The sequence below is a fragment of the Scyliorhinus torazame genome, chromosome 16, assembly GCF_047496885.1.
Source record: "Scyliorhinus torazame isolate Kashiwa2021f chromosome 16, sScyTor2.1, whole genome shotgun sequence".
Lineage (NCBI taxonomy): Eukaryota > Metazoa > Chordata > Chondrichthyes > Carcharhiniformes > Scyliorhinidae > Scyliorhinus > Scyliorhinus torazame.
The window spans coordinates 81,482,744-81,500,497 of record NC_092722.1 but is presented as its reverse complement, the minus strand read 5'-3'; the positions used below and the strand labels follow the sequence as shown (position 1 = coordinate 81,500,497).

The 17,754-nt window shown below is 49.8% G+C and overlaps 1 protein-coding gene across 2 annotated transcripts in view; it reads right to left on the bottom strand.

Annotated features, from left to right (window-relative positions):
* Positions 1–15,841, bottom strand: part of LOC140392908 (inhibitor of growth protein 4-like) — a 61,077-nt gene extending 45,236 nt beyond the window's left edge. The window contains exons 1-4 of one of the 2 annotated variants that reach the window (XM_072478680.1): positions 15,763–15,832; positions 13,043–13,175; positions 5,311–5,382; positions 3,341–3,507 (exon numbers count right to left, since the gene is read on the bottom strand). In XM_072478680.1, the coding sequence (XP_072334781.1) occupies positions 3,341–3,507; positions 5,311–5,338 (195 nt within the window). In that variant the 5' untranslated portion in view covers positions 5,339–5,382; positions 13,043–13,175; positions 15,763–15,832. Of the gene's footprint in view, positions 1–3,340; positions 3,508–5,310; positions 5,383–13,042; positions 13,176–15,762 lie in introns of both variants that reach the window. The other variant, XM_072478679.1, reaches the window with a different exon arrangement.
* Between the last annotated feature and the right edge of the window lie 1,913 nt (positions 15,842–17,754).

The window sequence follows — 17,754 nt, the reverse complement described above, 5'->3', positions numbered from 1 at the left end:
GGTTTACAAGAATGTTGCCAGGTCTAGAAAATGTAGCTACTAGAAGAGATTGGATAGTTTGGGGTTATTTTCCTTATGAGGGGAAGAGATAGGGTGGACAGGATAATATTGTTTGCCTTGGCGGAGAATTCTAGAACCGGCGACGTAGATACAAGATAAGCGGCAGAAGGTGTAGAGGGGACACAAGGAAGAACCTTTTTACGCAGAGGGTAGTGGGAGTCTGGAATTCGTTGCATGAGTTGGTGGTGGAGGCAAAGACCCTGAACTTTTTAAATAGTACCTGGATCTTAACCTTAAGTGCTGTAAGCTACAGCTATGGACCGGGTGTAAGAAGGTGGGATTAGAAAGGGCAGCTGGGTGTCCTCGGGCTGGCATGGACAAGACGGGTTGAATGGTCTCCTTCTGTACTGCAACTTTTCTATGGTTCTATCTTTACAAAAGAAAGTGTTGCACGGTGAATGAGGAGGTCGTCCTGACACTTGAGTGGTTCAAAACCGGTAACGAGGAGGTGTTAAGATACCCTGCCTGCACTTCAAAGTTGATAAGGCACCAGGACCGGAGGAGATGCGGGGGGGAAGAGTGGAAATTGCAGAGAATTTTCCATTCTTCCTCAGCCTCAGGGGCGGTGCAAGAGGACTGGGGAACTGCAACGGCAGGCCTCAGTGGTGGTTGAAGCTTCTTCAGAACAGTTATTCAGGACTAAATTAATAGTCACTTGGGCAAATGCGGATTAATTTTTTAAAATAAATTTAGAGTAGTCATTCTTTTTTTCCAATTAACAGGCAATTTAGCATCGCCAATCCACTACCTTGCACATCTTTGGGTTGTGGGGGTGAGACCCACGCAGACACAGGGAGAATGTGTAAGCTCCACACAGACAGTGGGGCTGGGATCGAACCCGGGTCCTCGGCAGCATGAGGCAGCAGCGCTAACCACTGTGCCACCGTGCTGCCCTAAATTCGTGTTAATTAAGAGAAGTCAGCATGGATTTGTTATGGGAAAATCGGGTTTAACTAACTTGCTGGAGTCCCCCCCTCCCCTGAGGAGCCAACAGAGAGGGTCAATGGGGGTGATGTCGATGTGGTATACACAGATTTCCAAAAGTCATTTGATGCAGTGCCGCACAATAGGCTTGTGTGAAGTTATAGCTCCTGGAATAAAAGGGTCAGGAGCAAGATGGATATGGAATTGGATGAGTGGCAGGAGCCAGAGAGAAATGGTTAATGGATGCTTTTTTCAGGCTGGAGGTTTGTGGCGGAATTATCCAGAGGTTGGCATTGGGTCCCTTTGGTCTTCCTCTTATACATTAACGACCTGTACCGGGCACAATTGCAAATTTGCAGATGACACAAAACTTGGAAGCTTTGCGGGCAGGGAGGAGGGCAGTATTTCAAAAAGGACAGAGTCAAGTTGGTGAATTGGACGGGCAAGTGGTAGACGAAGTTCAACGCGGGGAAATGTGAAGCGATTCACTTTGGTGGGAAGTGACATGTAAGGTCGGAAGATATGGTCGCTAAATCTCCTTTGACACCAAAATAGGTAAGACATTGTGACGAGGACATAAGGAGGCTTAAAACTGATACAGGTAGGTTAAGTGAATGAGCAAAGGTCTGGCAAATGGGAGTATAATGTGGACAAATGTCAGGCAGGCAGAATTTTTTTTAAAAGCCTATTATCTAAATGGCTTATCCTAATATCTAAATTGCAGAGCTCTGAGATACAGAGAGATCTAGGTGTCCTAATGCATGAATTCCAAAAGGCTAGTATATAGGTACAGCGAGTAATTAGGAAAGTGAATTGAACGTTATCGATTATTGTGAGGGGAATCAAATACAAAAGTAGGGAGAGGAGGTCATGATTCAGTTGTACAGGACACGGGTGAGATCACATCTGGAGTACTGTACACACTTTTGATCTTATTGAAGGAAAGATGTAAATGAATTGGAAGCCGTTCAGAGAAGGTTTACCGGACTCATACCAGGAACGGGCAGGAAGTCTTATGAAGAAAGGTTGGTGAGGTTAGGTTTAGACGAGTAAGAGGTGACTTGAAACTTGGAAGCATTGTGAAATGCGAAGAAGAAAGTGTCGAACCTCAAAAGGACATAGACAGGTGGGCTGACAAGCGGCAGATACATTTTAACACCGAGAAATGTGAAGTGATTGATTTTGTTAGGATAGAACGCAGGAGGGCGACATGAGGCGCAGTAGTTAGCACTGGGACTGCGGCGCTGAGGACCCGGGTTCGAATCCCGGCCCTGTCCGTGTGGAGTTTGCACATTCTCCCCGTGTCTGCGTGGGTTTCACCCCCTCAACCCAAAGATGTGCTGGTTAGGTGGATTGGCCATGCTAAATTGCCCCTTAATTGGAAAAGAAAAATAATTGGGTACTCTAAATTTGTAGAAGAAAAAAAAGGATAGAACGCAGGGAAAGATTACAGGATGAAAGGACAGAGACCTGGGTGTAGATGTTCATCAATCATTGAAGGTGGCAGGACAGCCGGAGAGATTGGTTAATAGAACACACAGTATCCTGGGCTTCATTAACAGGAGCATAGAGTACAAGAGACAGGAGGTTATGTTGAACTTGTATAAGACATCTTTCAGCTTCAGCTCGGAGCATCGGGTCCAGGCTTGAAGCTCTGCACTGTAGGGAATGATTTGGAGGCATTGGAGAGAGAGGGGGAGAATGAGAGAGAGAGTGAGGAAGACAGAAACAGAAGAGAGAGAGTGAGAGAGAACACGATTGACCAGGGTGAGGAACTTCAGCGATGTGAGGGGATTGGGAAAGTCGGGGTCTGTTCTCCTTGGGGAAGAGAGAAGGCCAGGAGGAGATTAGATTGAGGGGTTCAAAATCGTGAGGAGGGTCTGGGACAGAAAATAGAGGGACAAAAGTGTTCCAGTTTTGGGGGTGGGGCAAGCAGCGAGAACCAGGAGGACACAGTTTTCAGGGGATCAGTGAAGGAAGCGATGGGGAGTCGAGAAGAAACCTTTTCTCACGGGGAGCAGCCAGGGTGCAGTGTGAGGCATCTGAGAGTGGAGGAGGCCAGTTCGGTCGAGGGTTTCAAGAGGGAATTCAGACCATTATCTGGAGAGGAATGTGCCGGGATTGGGGAGTGGGGGAAATGAGCTGAATTGCTCACTCGGGAGAGTCAGTGCAGACACAGCAGGTAGATTGGCCTCCCCCTGTGCTGTAACCCTCTACCTCAATGATACTCCAGTATGGAGCTGCTAGAGGATAGGTTTTCCCAACCAACCCACAGCCCTTCCCCGTGACCCATAACCCTTTGCCCCCTTCCCTGTGACCCTTGACCCTTTGCCCCCACCCCCCCACACCGACCTACCATCTCGTAGGTCTGCATTGCCAGCTGCACCTTGTCATCACCGAACTCTTTGCATTTTCCGTAGGCACCCTGAATCTGTCTCACCAGCTCCACCTTCTGGTCAGAGGTCAAGGTGCGGGCATTGGCGACGTACTCACCTGCGAGCTTGTCGATCTCTGTCTTGAGGTCTGGAGGCGGGGGGAAAGAGAAGGGGAGAGGTTTAAGACACAGCTCCTTGGCAGCACCCCACCACCCCCACTCGCTGGGTCGATCCAAATGCCCCCACCCCCACCAAACCAAGTCTCAAACCCTATCCCATTCAAAATAAGGACAGGGAAGAGAGAAATAGAGAAAGACAAAGAGAGAGGGACAAACAGGAAGAGGGAGAGATTGAGGCAGAGATAGAGTGAGAGAAAAACAGTGGAAAGAGAGAGTCAGAGAAAGAGGAGGCGAGGAAGGGAGAGCATCAGAGAGTGAGACAAAGAGAGATAGATAGAGACACAGAGCGAGGGAGGCAGAGATAGAGACCCACACAAAGAGAAACAGAAATTAAGAGAGAGCAAGAGGGTGTGAGGGCGAGACAGAGAGACAGAGGGAGAGAGACTGAGAGAGGACCAGAGAGGGAGCAACAGAGAGATAGAGAGACGGAGATAGAGACAGAAATAGTAAGAGCGTGAGTGAGAGATAGACAGAAAGAGGGTCAGCTAGAGAGAGACAAAGAGATTGAGACAGACTGAAAGAGAGACAGAGATGGAGACCGAAATAGAGAGAGAGTGATGGAGGGAGGGAGAGGAGAGACAGAAATAGAGAGAGAGAGGGAGAGACAATAGAGAGAGAGTATAAAGAGAATAGAGAGAAAGAGAATAGAGAGAGAGAGAGAGAGACCGACAGACAGACAGAAAGAGAAACAGGCTATGTGGAAAGCAACTCGTGTTTAGTCCTGGAGTTATACAGGTGCAGTCTCGGTGGGCCAAAGGGCCTCTTCTGTGCTGTATTATTCTGTGACAATCTGCACCTATGACCTGGAAGAGGGACGAGAATGTGTGCTTGCTAAATTTTCCCGATGGCACTGAGATAGGGAGGAAAAGAAGCTTCGAGGAGGACACAGAGTCTGCACAGGGATACGGACAGGTTAAGCGAGAGAGGAAAGGTTTGGCATATGGAGTGTAATGTGGCAAAATGTGAGGTTGTTCACCTTGGCAGGAAGAATAGAAAAACGGTAAACTATTTAAACGGAGAGATTACGGAACTCTGTGGTATAGAGGGATTTGGGCGTCCGGGTACATGAATTGCAAAAACAGTTAGTACACCGATGCAGCGAGCAATCAAGCAGAAGAATGGAGGATTAGCGTTATTGCAGGGGGATGGAATATAAAAGTCTGGAAAGTCTTGCTCCAACTGTACAGGGCTCCTGGTGAGTCCGCAGCTGGAGTACTTCTCAGTTTTGGTCTCCTTACTATTGGATGGGGAGGGATAGAGAAAGAGGCGGGGGGGTGGAGAGACAGACAGAGAGGGACAGAGAAATGACAGAGAAAGACAGGGGAGAGAGTGACTCCGAGAGACACCGAGAAAGAGGAAAAGGGAAAGAGGACAGATACAGAGGGGGATGGAAAGAGAAAGTGAGAAAGACAAAACAAGACTGAGGGGGTGAGAGGGTAAAGAGAGAGAGAGGAAGAAAGGGAGAGATAGAGAGGGAGAAAGGGAATGAAAGAGAGACATTAACGCAGACACAGAGGCAGACAGACAGATTGAGACAGAGAAACAAAGACAGGTATCAGGGTGGCATGGGTGTACAGAGAGCGGGTCTAGGTGATGCCTCTCCCTCAGAAGAGAGGGAGGAAATATATGGTGGGGGGTCAAGGAAAGATGTGGTGTGGGATGAGGGGGAGGGGGTGGGGATAGAGGAGTGGTGAGGGCCGAGCAGGGTGAGATGGTGTTTGAGGTTCAGAGGGGGGTGGGCAGGGAAAGAGAGAGAGTCACCCGTGAGTCACCTTCTGTCCTCTGATCAAGATCGCGCATTAATTGGAAGTTCCGCTGTAGTTCAAAAGGCAGGTTCTCAATACCTAGGCAGAGAGAGAGAGAGAGCTCCGTAAATACACACACAGGGTCCTGTCCTTTGCTGACAGTTTGAGATGATGTCGGGCACACAGTGTAGCTCACTTATACATGCTCAAAACTACATCTATTCGCACATACAAACACGACCCTGTCTTTTGTAGACAGCAGGAGCAGGTGCACACATTGTGGCTTTCCCAACTGAACAACATGGGCGACAGCCATTCCCTGGTTCATTCCCCCAGGCCTGTGCCTTGACAAATCAGAAGTTCAACCTGCCTGGTAACTGGCACTTTAAGGTACAGTCAATCACATTTCACACTCGGTGATTGGTAATCAGAATTCAGGCCCCCGGTCCACACTCACCAACACCCTGACTCCACACTCACTGACCCTGAATCCGGCAGTGTGGCTTACTTAAAACGTTCCGGAAGCTAGATATTTTAATGCAGAGGTCCTGTCCTTTGCAGACAGCAGGAACAGGTACACACATAGAGCCTTTTCCAACTGAACACATTGGCTGACAGCCATTCCCTGGTTCATTTTGTAGCCATCTAAGATGGCCACCTGAAAAGGACCATGGGAATTATGGCCAACCCAGGACTCAGACAGGTTACAGAGCCTATGTGTATCTGAAACACAGGTAACCAGACCTGATCGAAACCCCCGCTCGTTTGCATTTCAATGGTCCATTTTCCCAGGACAATAGAACTCCAATCAAGCAATCGGTACAGCCACAGGCTGATCGGCACCACTCCCCTTACTCAGAAAGCACAACTGCCAAGGTCAATGACCGCTAAGGACCCGCCCAGCTAGCAAGGCACCCGCCCCTTTATTGGCCAAAATCGAAGACCGTGATCAGAGCCCTGTCAAACTATTGGATCCAAGGTTAAGGACCGCCCCAAAGAGCGCAAAATCCCAGAGGGATATATGAGGACACAGCCATGTGTTCTGTCTCTTTTGGATCCGGCCTGTGCCAAACCAATTGTAGCAGGAACAGCCATCCAAGTTCAAGACCAATGATAGCTACCTGGCGGATGAGCCCAGCAGAGACAGAGCCACTTTCTTCGAACCAGCCACGTGAAATCCAGATAAAGGCCTTATCCATTTGCACAGTGCCGGTTCCCCTGAAGTTAAGTATAGGTTATTGTAGCTGATAGGTGTAGTTTAACTCGTAGTAGATATCGTGTTTGCATGTCGAGATAACCCTTGTGTATGTAAATAAACCATCTTTTGAACGAACTAACTGGTTGTGTGGTCATTTAATCGATATAAGGGAAGGCTTGTGGTTCACCAACATTATTAATAATAGAGCAACAATTTCCATGGGGCAATTCTCCCTGACAGACCAAATTCTAGCTGCCTGGTTTGAATTTATAAACAAAGCTCGATAGAGACTTCCGGTTGCGGAGATGACCAGCTAAGCCGCACGTTTCGGCGGCTCCAGCTCAAACAGACCTTCGGGCTCTTTTAAGAGCCCCAACGGGAAATTCTTTTGTGACGAAACCCGGTGTGGGGTGAGGCAACAGGGAGTCCTCCCCAGCGGAAAAGAAAAATATCGGCGGCGGCCAGATCTCGGAGAATCCTCGAGGGCAGCGGCAGAAGAAAGAAAGGAGCAAGATGGCGTCGGAGGTAGCCCAGGCGACATGGGGACCGGACCAGGACGAATTTTTAAGACGGTGTGTGGAGCTGCTTAAGAAGGAGGTGCTGGCCCCGATGCTACAGGCAATCGAGGGACTTAAAGAGACACAAAAGGCCCAGGAGATAGAGCTCCGTGTGGTGGAGCAGAAGGTAACGGCCAACGAGGACGAGATCCTGGGCCTAGCGGTCAAAATGCAGGCGCACAAGGCGCTCCATAAGTGCACCGAAAGGATTGAAGTCCTGGAAAACAGATCAAGGAGAAAGAACGTCCGGATCCTGGGTCTGCCCGAGGGAGTGGAAGGAGCTGACGGCAGGGCTTACGCGAGCACGATGCTACGCTCGCTAATGGGAGCTGAGGCCCCCTCGGGCCCCTTGGAAGTGGAAGGGGCCCACCGGGTCCCTGCGAGGAGACCAAAGGCTGGAGAACCACCTAGGGCGATGATCGTGCGATTTCACCGCTTCAATGATAGAGAGGTGGTTCTGAGATGGGCCAAGAAGGTACGAAGTAGTAGATGGGAGAATGCGGTGATACGAGTGTATCAGGACTGGAGTGCGGAGCTGGCGAGAAGGAGGGCGAGTTTCAATCGAGCCAAGGAGGTGCTGCATAAGAAGAAAGTGAAGTTCGGGATGTTGCAGCCGGCGCGATTGTGGGTCACGCACCAGGACAGACATTACTATTTTGAAACGTCGGAAGAAGCATGGACCTTCATTCAAAACGAGAAACTGGACCAGAACTGAGGGACTGATATTGGAGGGGAAACGAAAATGCTGATGTATAGAGGTGTAAATTGGGGAGGGGGGGACACTGAGAAATGTGGGCACCGGTGGGGGGGAAGAAGAGACACAGGCGGGGGACGGGGAATGGGAGCGGGGCGGTAGGGGGAGCTGCGCCATGGGGGGCGGGGTGGCACTAGAAAGCGCGGGGTTTCTTTTTCTGCGCCAGAGACATGATGGCGGGAAGATAAGCGCAAGGAGGATGGGAGTTCCTCACACGGGGGGGGGGGGGGGTCAAGGAGAGAGCGGGAGAAGCCGGGGTCAGTTGAAGTCAGCTGACTTTCGGAAGCAATATGGGGGGAGTAATCATGCTAGATGGGGATCTAGCGGGGGGGGGGGGGACAACTGGGTTGCTGCTGCGGAGATCGAAGGGGAGCTGGTAAGAGAAAAGGTGGTCGAGGCGGGAATGCGCCGCCTGAGGGACGGGTGGGTGCGCGGAACCGGGTCATGGGACTGGCCATGAGAGGGTGATGGCTAGTCGACAGGGGAGGGGGGCAGGCAGCCCCCCAGTCCGGCTGATCACGTGGAACGTGAGAGGCCTAAATGGGCCAATTAAGAGGGCCCGAGTGTTCGCGCACTTAAAGGGGCTGAAGGCAGATGTGGCCATGCTTCAAGAGACGCATCTGAAGGTGGCGGACCAGGTTAGGTTAAGGAAAGGATGGGTGGGACAGGTGTTCCACTCAGGGCTGGACGCAAAGAATAGAGGGGTGGCCATATTGGTGGGGAAACGGGTGTCGTTCGAGGCTAGGAACATTGTAGCGGACAGCGGGGGCAGGTATGTGATGGTGAGTGGCAGACTGCAGGGAATGGAGGTTGTGCTGGTCAACGTATATGCCCCGAACTGGGATGATGCGGGATTTATGAAGCGGATGCTGGGACGCATCCCGGACCTGGAGGTAGGAAACCTGGTAATGGGGGGGGCTACAACACCGTGCTAGACCCAGGGTTAGATAGATCTAGATCCAGGACCGGAAGAAGGCCAGCAGCGGCCAAGGTGCTTAGGGGGTTTATGGACCAAATGAGGGGAGTAGATCCGTGGAGATTTGCTAGGCCGCTGGCCAAAGAGTTCTCCTTTTTCTCCCACGTCCATAAGGTATACTCCCGGATAGATTTCTTCGTTTTGGGAAGGTCACTGATTTCGAGGGTGGAAGGAACGGAGTACTCGGCCATAGCTGTTTCAGACCATGCCCCACATTGGGTGGATCTGGAACTAGGAGACGAGAGGAAGCAGCGTCCACTCTGGCGACTGGATGTGGGATTATTGGTGGATGAGGGAGTCTGCGTAAGAGTGCGGGGATGTATCGAAAGGTACCTGGAGGCCAACGATGATGGGGAGGTCCGAGTGGGGGTAGTATGGGAAGCGCTGAAGGCGGTGGTCAGGGGGGCGTTGATCTCCATCAGGGCTCACAAGGGGAAAACAGAGTCCAAAGAAAGGGAAAGATTACTGGGGGAGATTTTGAGTGTGGATAAAAAATATGCGGAGGCCCCGGACGAAGGACTATACAGGGAGAGGCGACGACTCCAGACGGAGTTCGACCTGCTGACCACAGGGAGGGCAGAGGCACAGTGGAGGAAGGCACAGGGGATGAGATATGAATATGGGGAAAAGGCGAGTCGCCTGTTGGCCCACCAGCTTCGAAAGAGGACAGCGGCGAGGGAAATAGGGGGAGTTAGGGATGAAACGGGAACCACGGTGTGGAGAGCAGGGAAGGTAAATGAGGTGTTCAAGACCTTTTACGAGAGGTTATATAGGTCCCAACCCCCGGAGGGAAAAGAGGGGATGCAGCAGTTTCTGGACCAACTAAGGTTCCCAAGGGTGGTGGAGCAGGAGGTGGCAGGCCTGGGGGCGCCAATTGGGGTGGACGAGGTGACCAAAGGGCTGGGGAACATGCAGGCAGGGAAGGCCCCGGGTCCTAACGGGTTCCCGGTGGAATTTTATCGGAAATATGTGGACTTATTGGCCCCGCTGCTGGTAAGAACCTTTTAACGAGGCCAGAGAAGGGGGGACCCTACCCCCGACAATGTCGGAGGCGACGATATCACTAATCCTGAAGCGAGATAAAGACCCGCTGCAATGCGAGTCTTATAGGCCTATCTCACTCCTAAATGTGGACGCCAAGTTGCTGGCAAAAGTGCTGACAATGAGGATAGAGGATTGTGTCCCGGGGGTGGTGCACGAAGATCAGACAGGGTTCGTAAAGGGGAGACAATTGAATGTCAACGTGCGACGGCTATTGGGGGTGATAATGATGCCCCCAGCAGAGGGGGAGGCAGAGATAGTGGCGGCAATGGATGCAGAGAAGGCATTTGATAGGGTAGAGTGGGAGTATCTATGGGAGGTGCTGAGGAGGTTTGGGTTCGGGGAGGGGTTTGTCAGCTGGGTTAAACTCCTCTATGGGGCCCCAATGGCAAGTGTAGTCACAAATCGGCAACGGTCGGAGTATTTTCGACTACATAGGGGAACAAGACAGGGATGCCGGCTGTCCCCATTACTGTTCGCGCTGGCAATTGAACCACTGGCCATAGCGCTGAGAGACTCCAGGAAATGGAGAGGGGTGGTTAGAGGGGGAGAAGAACACCGAGTGTCACTCTATGCAGATGACCTACTGCTATATGTGGCGGATCCAGTGGGGGGGATGACAGAGGTTAGGCAGATATTGAGGGAGTTTGGAGATTTCTCGGGATATAGGCTTAACATGGGGAAGAGTGAGCTTTTTGTGATACACCCTGGGGACCAGAGTGGAGGGATAGATGGCCTGCCGCTAAGGAGAGTGGAAAGAAACTTCCGATACCTGGGGATTCAGATAGCCAGGAGCTGGGGAACCTTACACAGACTCAATCTGACTCGGCTGGTGGAGCAAATGGAAGAGGATTTCAAAAGGTGAGACATGCAGCCGCTGTCACTGGCGGGCAGAGTGCAGGCGATTAAGATGATGGTCCTCCCGAGGTTCCTATTTGTGTTTCAATGTCTCCCTATATTGATCACTAAGGCCTTTTTCAAAAAAATAGATAGGAGCATCATGAGCTTCGTGTGGGCAGGGAAGGCCCCGAGGGTAAGGAGGGGGTTCCTGCAACGTAGCAGGGACAGAGGGGGACTGGTGTTGCCGAATTTGGGCGACTACTACTGGGCCGCCAACGTGGCGATGATCCGTAAGTGGATGATAGAGGGAGAGGGGCGGCATGGAAAAGGCTGGAGATGGCATCCTGCAAAGGAACAAGCTTAAAAGCGCTGGTGACGGCGCCACTACCGCTCTCCCCGAAAAGGTTTACCACGAACCCAGTGGTGGCGGCAACATTAAGTATCTGGGGCAATGGAGGCGACAGAGGGGTGTGTTGGGAGCCTCGGTGTGGTCCCCGATCAGGAACAACCATAGGTTTGCCCCAGGGAGGTTGGACGGAGGGTTCCAGAGCTGGCACTGGGCAGGAATTAGGAGAGTGGGAGACTTATTATTAGATGGGACGTTTGCGAGCTTGGGAGCGCTAGAGGAAAAGTATGAGCCGCCCCCGGGGAATATCTTTAGGTATATGCAGGTGAGAGCGTTCACGAGACAACAGGTGAGGGAATTTCCGCTGCTCCCGACACAAGGGATCCAGGACAGGGTGCTTTCGGGGGTGTGGGTCGGGGAGGGCAAAGTGTCCGAAATATACCGGGAGATGAGAGAAGAGGGGGAGGAGCTGGTAGAAGAACTGAAGGGAAAATGGAAAGAAGAGCTCGGGGAGGAGATTGAGGAGGGTTTGTGGGCTGATGCCCTAAGTCGGGTAAATTCCTCTTCCTCGTGTGCCACGCTTAGCCTGGTCCAATTTAAGGTGCTACATAGGAGCACACATAACGGGAGCGAGGTTGAGCAGGTTCTTCGGAGTGGAGGACAAAATTGTTTGTGTTCTAGATGGGGTGAGGAGGCGGGGGGGAGCACTATTTTGTGTTATTTTGTTAGTTCACTATTTTATTTTAACAATGTTATCTATCAGTTATCATGTTACCATTTTTGTTGATTTGTAAGGGGGAAAAGTTGTGTTCGAAAACTTTTTTTTAAAAAATATATTTATTAAAGGTTTTTAACACAATTTTTTCCCCTTACAAACAATAAACCCCCCTCCCGTAACAAAATAACACAAAATCGCACTGAGCAAGATATATTCATGGCAAAATGGTATATTTACATAGCTTTATACACTGGCTCTCACCCGCACGTGCCAGTTTCCCCCACCCTCCATGTTATCTCCTGCTCATCCATCCGTGTTCGAAAACTTTAATAAAAATATATTTTAAAAGAAAACAAAGCTCGATAGTAAGCGGTGAGTGCTCAGTTAACAGGTGCATTCCCATGGCAATGCCTCTACTACCAATCAGACTCGTAGAAACATAGAAAATAGGAGCAGGCCATTCGGCCCTTCAAGCCTGCTCCGCCATTCATTGTGATCATGGCTAATCATCTAACTCAGTAATGTGATCCCACCTTCCCCCCCCCCCATATTTTTTTATCCCCTTTGCCCTAAGTGTTGTATCTAACTGCTTCTTGAAAACATGCAATGTTTGGCCTTAACTGCTTTCTGTGATAGCACAGGTTCACCACTCTCTGGGTAAAGATTTTTCTCCTCATCTCTGTCCTAAATAGTTTACCCGTTATCCTCAGACTGTGACCCCTGGTGCTGGACACACCCACCATCGGGAACATCCTTCCTGCATCTACTCTGTCCAGTCCTGATAGAATTTTAAAGGTTTCCGAGATTCCCCTCATTCTTCTGAACTCCAGCGAATGCAATCCTAACCAATTCAATCTCTCCTCATATGATAGTCCCACCATCCCAGGAATCAGTCTGGTAAACCTTCGCTGCACGCCCTCTAGAGCAAGCACATTCTTCCTCAGATGAGGACCAAAACTGCACACACTGTTCCAGGTACGGACTTGCCAAAGCCCTGTATAATAGCAGCAAGACATCCCTGCTCCTGTACTCAAATCCTCTCGCTACGAAGGCCAACATACCATTTGCCTTCTTTACCGCCTGCTGTACTTGCATGGTTACTTTCAGCGAATGGTGTACGAGGACACCCAGGTCTCGTTGCACATTCCCCTCTCCTAATTTATGCCCATTCAGATAATCGTCTGCCCTCCTGTATTTCCTACCAAAGTGGATAACCTCACATTTATCTACATTATACTGCATTTGCCATTCATTTGCCCACTCGCTTAACTGGTCCAAATCACACTGAAGGATCTCTGCATCTTCCTCACAGCTCACCCTCCCACCCACCTTTGTGTCAGTCCCGCCATCCCAGGAATCAGTCTGGTCTCCACTCGCCAACCCATCAGCATTCTCATCCCATGTGGTATAAATTGTTGTTCCCTTCACAATCTGGTATCCTTGCGAATGGATCTGGTAAGTCCTGTACAGAAGGCTTTGATTATATTAGGGTATTGTCAATACACAGGGTATTTGTCAGGGTAATCACAAGAGTGTGAATATGTGTGTGATATATATTAATGTGAACAAACATTGTCTCGATAGCATGTGTGCGCAAGTGATGTTATCGTAGAATCCCGACAGTGCAGGAGGCCATTTGACCCATCGAGTCTGCACAACCCTTGGACAGAGCACCCGACCTAGGCCGCTCCCCTGCCCTATTCCCGTAACCCCACCTAACCCTTGGACACTTTGGGGCCATTTAGCCTGGCCGATCCACCTAACCTGCACATCTTTGGACACTAAGGGACAATTGTTCATGGCCAATCCACCTAACCTGCATATCTTTGGACTGTGGGAGGAAACCGGAGCACCCGGAAGAAACCCACGCAGACACGGGAAGAACATGCAAATTCCACAGTCACACGAGGCCGGAATTGTACCCGGGTCCCTGGCGCTGTGAGGTAGCAGTGCTGAACCATCGTGCCACCCTATTCGTGATGATATATTATACTACGATATATTAACAATGTTATGGCATATTGCAGAAGGCATTAAAATAGGTGATAGGTTGTGAGGTTATCCATTTTGGTCGGAGGAATAAAACGGCAACTTATTATCGAAATGGCGAAACATCAAAAAACTGCATAGGAATCTGGGCGTCTTCGTGCATGAATCGCAGAAAGTTAATAGATGCAGATGCAGCAGGTAAATGGAATTTTGGCATTCATTGCTAACGGAATGGAGTATAAAAGTAGTGAAGTGCGGTTACAACTGTATTGGGCCGAGGACCCGGGTTCGATCCCAGCCCTGGGTCACTGTCCGTGATGAGTTTGCACATTCTCCCCGTGTTTGCATGGATCTCATCCCACAACCCAAAGATGTGCAGGGTAGGTGGATTGGCCACACTAAATTGTCCCTTAATTAGAAAAAAAAAAGAATTTGGTACTCTAAATTAAAAAACAACTGTATAGGGAATTGGTGAGACCGTACAGTTTTGGTTCCCTTGGAACAACATAAATGGATTAGAGGCGGTTCAGAAATTTTCATTAGGTTGATTCTGGGGATGAAAGACTTGGCCCCTGAAGAGGTTGAACCGTTTAGGCCGATACTCGCTAGCGTTCAGAAGAATGAGGCGAGATCCAATTGAGGTACATAAGATGCCAAAAGGGACAGACAGGATAAGACGTGGAGTGGACGTTCCCCCTTGTCGGACATTCTAGAGTGGGAGGGCGCCATTTTAGGCTGATGGGCAGCAGATTTAATTCAAATTTCATCATCTGCCTTGGTAGGATTCGAACCCGGGTATCCAGAGCATTATACAGTTTATCTGGATTACTAATCCAGTGACAATACCATTACACTCCCCTATTATATTATTGTATACGATGCTTAGTTATATTGTGATTTATCAGTGATGTTATATTGTGACATATCAGTGATGTTATATTGTGATGTTTTAGACAGTGTTATATTTTAGTGAAGTTTTATTAATAATAATCTTTATTATTGTCACAAGTAGGCTTACATTGACTGCAATGAAGTTACTGCGAAAATCCCCTTGTTGCCACGCTCCGGCGCTTGTTTGGGTACACAGAGGGAGAATTCAGAATGTCCAATTCACCTAACAAGCACATCTTTCAGGACTTGTGGGAGGAAACCGGAGCACCAGGAGGAAATCGACGCAAACACAGGGAGAACGTGCAGACTCCGCACAGTGACCCAAGTGCGAATCGAACCTGGGACCTTGGCGCTGTGAAGCAACAACGCTAGCCACTGTGCTACCGTGTAGCCCATTTGTGTACGTATTTTATGATATTTCAGTGATGTTCTTTTATATTATGTTTTAGGTGTTGTATATTGGATTTTAGGATATTTTTGTTTGTTTTATATAATGTTTTAGCAGGAGTATATTTGTATATTCTATTTTAGTGATATTATATTATGTTTTAGATGGTATACATTATACTTTATGACATTTCAGTGATCATAGAATCCCTACAGTGCAGAAGGCGGGCGTTTGGCCCATCGAGTCGACACCGACAACTGAAAGAGCACTTAACCAGGCTCCCACCCTATCCCACAATGTCACATCCCTGGACGCTAAGGGGCAATTTAGCATAGCCAGTCCACCTAACCTGCACATCTTTGAACTGTGGGAGGAAACCGAAGCACCCGGTGTTATTCTATAGAATATGTTTTAGGTGTATATTATATTTCAGTGATGTTTTCTCATATTATGATGTTTTGTAGTGTATATTATATTTTAGTGATGTTTTATTATAATGATGTTTTAGGAGGTGGATATTCTATTGTAGTGATGTTATTTTACATTATGTTTCAGATGGTGTATTATATTTTAGTGATGTTATTTTATATTATGATGTTTTAGATGGTGTTATATTATATTTTAGTAATGTTACATTATATTGTGATGTTTTAGGTGGTTATTTTATATAGTGATGTCTAAGATGGTGTTGTGTTATATTTTAGAGATGTTATTTTATATAATGACGTTTGAGGTGGTGATATATTATACTTCAGGATATTTCAGTGATCCTCATACTCACTGTCCAGATAATGCTCCAGGTACATCCCAGCCGCCATCTTGGGCCTCCCACTCAGCCCCGCCCACCGGATGTCTACCCCCCCAACCCCCGATGCTGGCAAGCAGTGCTCAAAATGGCGGTCAGGCGGCTGCGCGCGCGATGCGAGCCGTGTGACATCCCGGGTGGTGCCATGACTGTCGGCAGCGGGGCCAGCCCGATCCACGTGCGACTGCGCCCTCGCCGGCAGCACGCCTGCGCATTGCTATGGGTGGCTCTGTGAGCCGTTCAACGCGCCTGCGTGCTTCCGGTAATCCACGCCACCAACCCTGCCGGCAACGCACCTGCGCGTTGCTGATTCACAGCTCAGCTCCCCATGGCTATTTTCCATCATTGGGATTCCCAAGATGGGGAGTGAGAGGGGGACACACACACTTTGATCCTTGAAAAACCACTGGGAAGTCAAGGTCCCCCTCAGGACTTCATGCCCCTCCCTCCACCCAGCCACCAGATAGGTAAACCCCATTTCAGCCAAGGTGGGCAAGGGTCCCACAAGTAGCCCCCCCCCCCCCCCCCCCCCAGCGATCGTGGAGACAGCCTGCTCCCATCTCCCTGGACGGTGTACTAAGACAGCTTATTCTCCAAAACCTTCACTCGCCGCGGCCAAGTTGTCCGGGATCGGCTGCCACCATGTTGTATTCCCTTCATTCAATGGTCTGGAAGCACCGCACAGTCCGAGACAGGCTCACCAACCAGCGACACCTCAATTCCTTTTCCTTGCCCCAAACCTGACCCTCTCTGTGTGTGGTGCCACACCAACCTGCACTGGAGCCTTCCCCCAGTCCTCACTATCCGGCAGTGCGACATTCGCACAGCACTGACAGACCAACAATGAAATGAAATGAAATTAAAATCGCTTATTGTCACAAGTAGGCTTCAAATGGAGTTACTGTGAAAAGCCCCTAGTCGCCACATTCCGGCACCTGTTCAGGGAGGCTGGTACGGGAATTGAACCGTGCTGCTGGCCTGCCTTCAAAGCCAGCGATTTAGCCCTGTGTAAACCAGCTCCTATGCAGCACTTCCTCTACTGACCTTCCAACCGTGCTGCACTTCCCCAGTACTGACCCTCCAGCAGTATGGCACTCCCACAGTACTGACCCTCTAACAGTGTGGCAATCCCTCAGTACGGACTCCAACACTGCGAGGCTCCCTCAGTACTGACTCTCGACAGATCAGCAATCCCTCAATGCTGACCCTGACAGTTTGGCACTCCCTCAGTACTGACCCTCGGACAGTGCAGCGCTGCCTCAGTATTGACCCTCCACAGTGCTGGACTCATTCAGTATATAAAATAATCTATATTAGTGTCACAAGTAGGCTTATATTAACACTGCAATGAAGTGGCTGTGAAAAATCCCCAAGTCACCATACTTCAGCGACTATCGGGTACACTGAGGGAGAATTCAGAATGTTCAATTCATCTAAAAAGCACATCTTTTGGGACTTGTGGGAGGAAACTGGAGCACCTGGAGCAAACCCACGTAGACACGGGGAGAACGTGCAGACAGTGATGATCCAAGCCGGGAATCGAACCCGGGTCCCTAAGCACTGTGAAGCAACAGTGCTAACCACTGTGCCTCCCCTAATTATTGACCCTCCGAATGTGCAGCTGTCCCTCAGCACTGACAGTTCGGCGCTCCCTCAATATTGACCATCCCACAGTGCGGCACTCCCTCAGTAATGACCTTCTGATACTGCGCTCCTCCCTCAGTACTGAATATCCGACAGTGCGGAACTCCTTCAGTACTGACCCTCCGATACTGCAGCACTCCCTCTGTACTGACCCTCTGATTATGCAGCACTCACCCAGTGCTAACCCTCGACAGTGTTCGCTCCCTCAGAACTGACCTTCTGACAGTGCGGCGCTCACTCAATACTGACCATCCGACAGTGTAGCTCTCACTCAGTACTGACCCTGAGACAACGCAGCACTCCCTCAGTACTGACCATAGGACA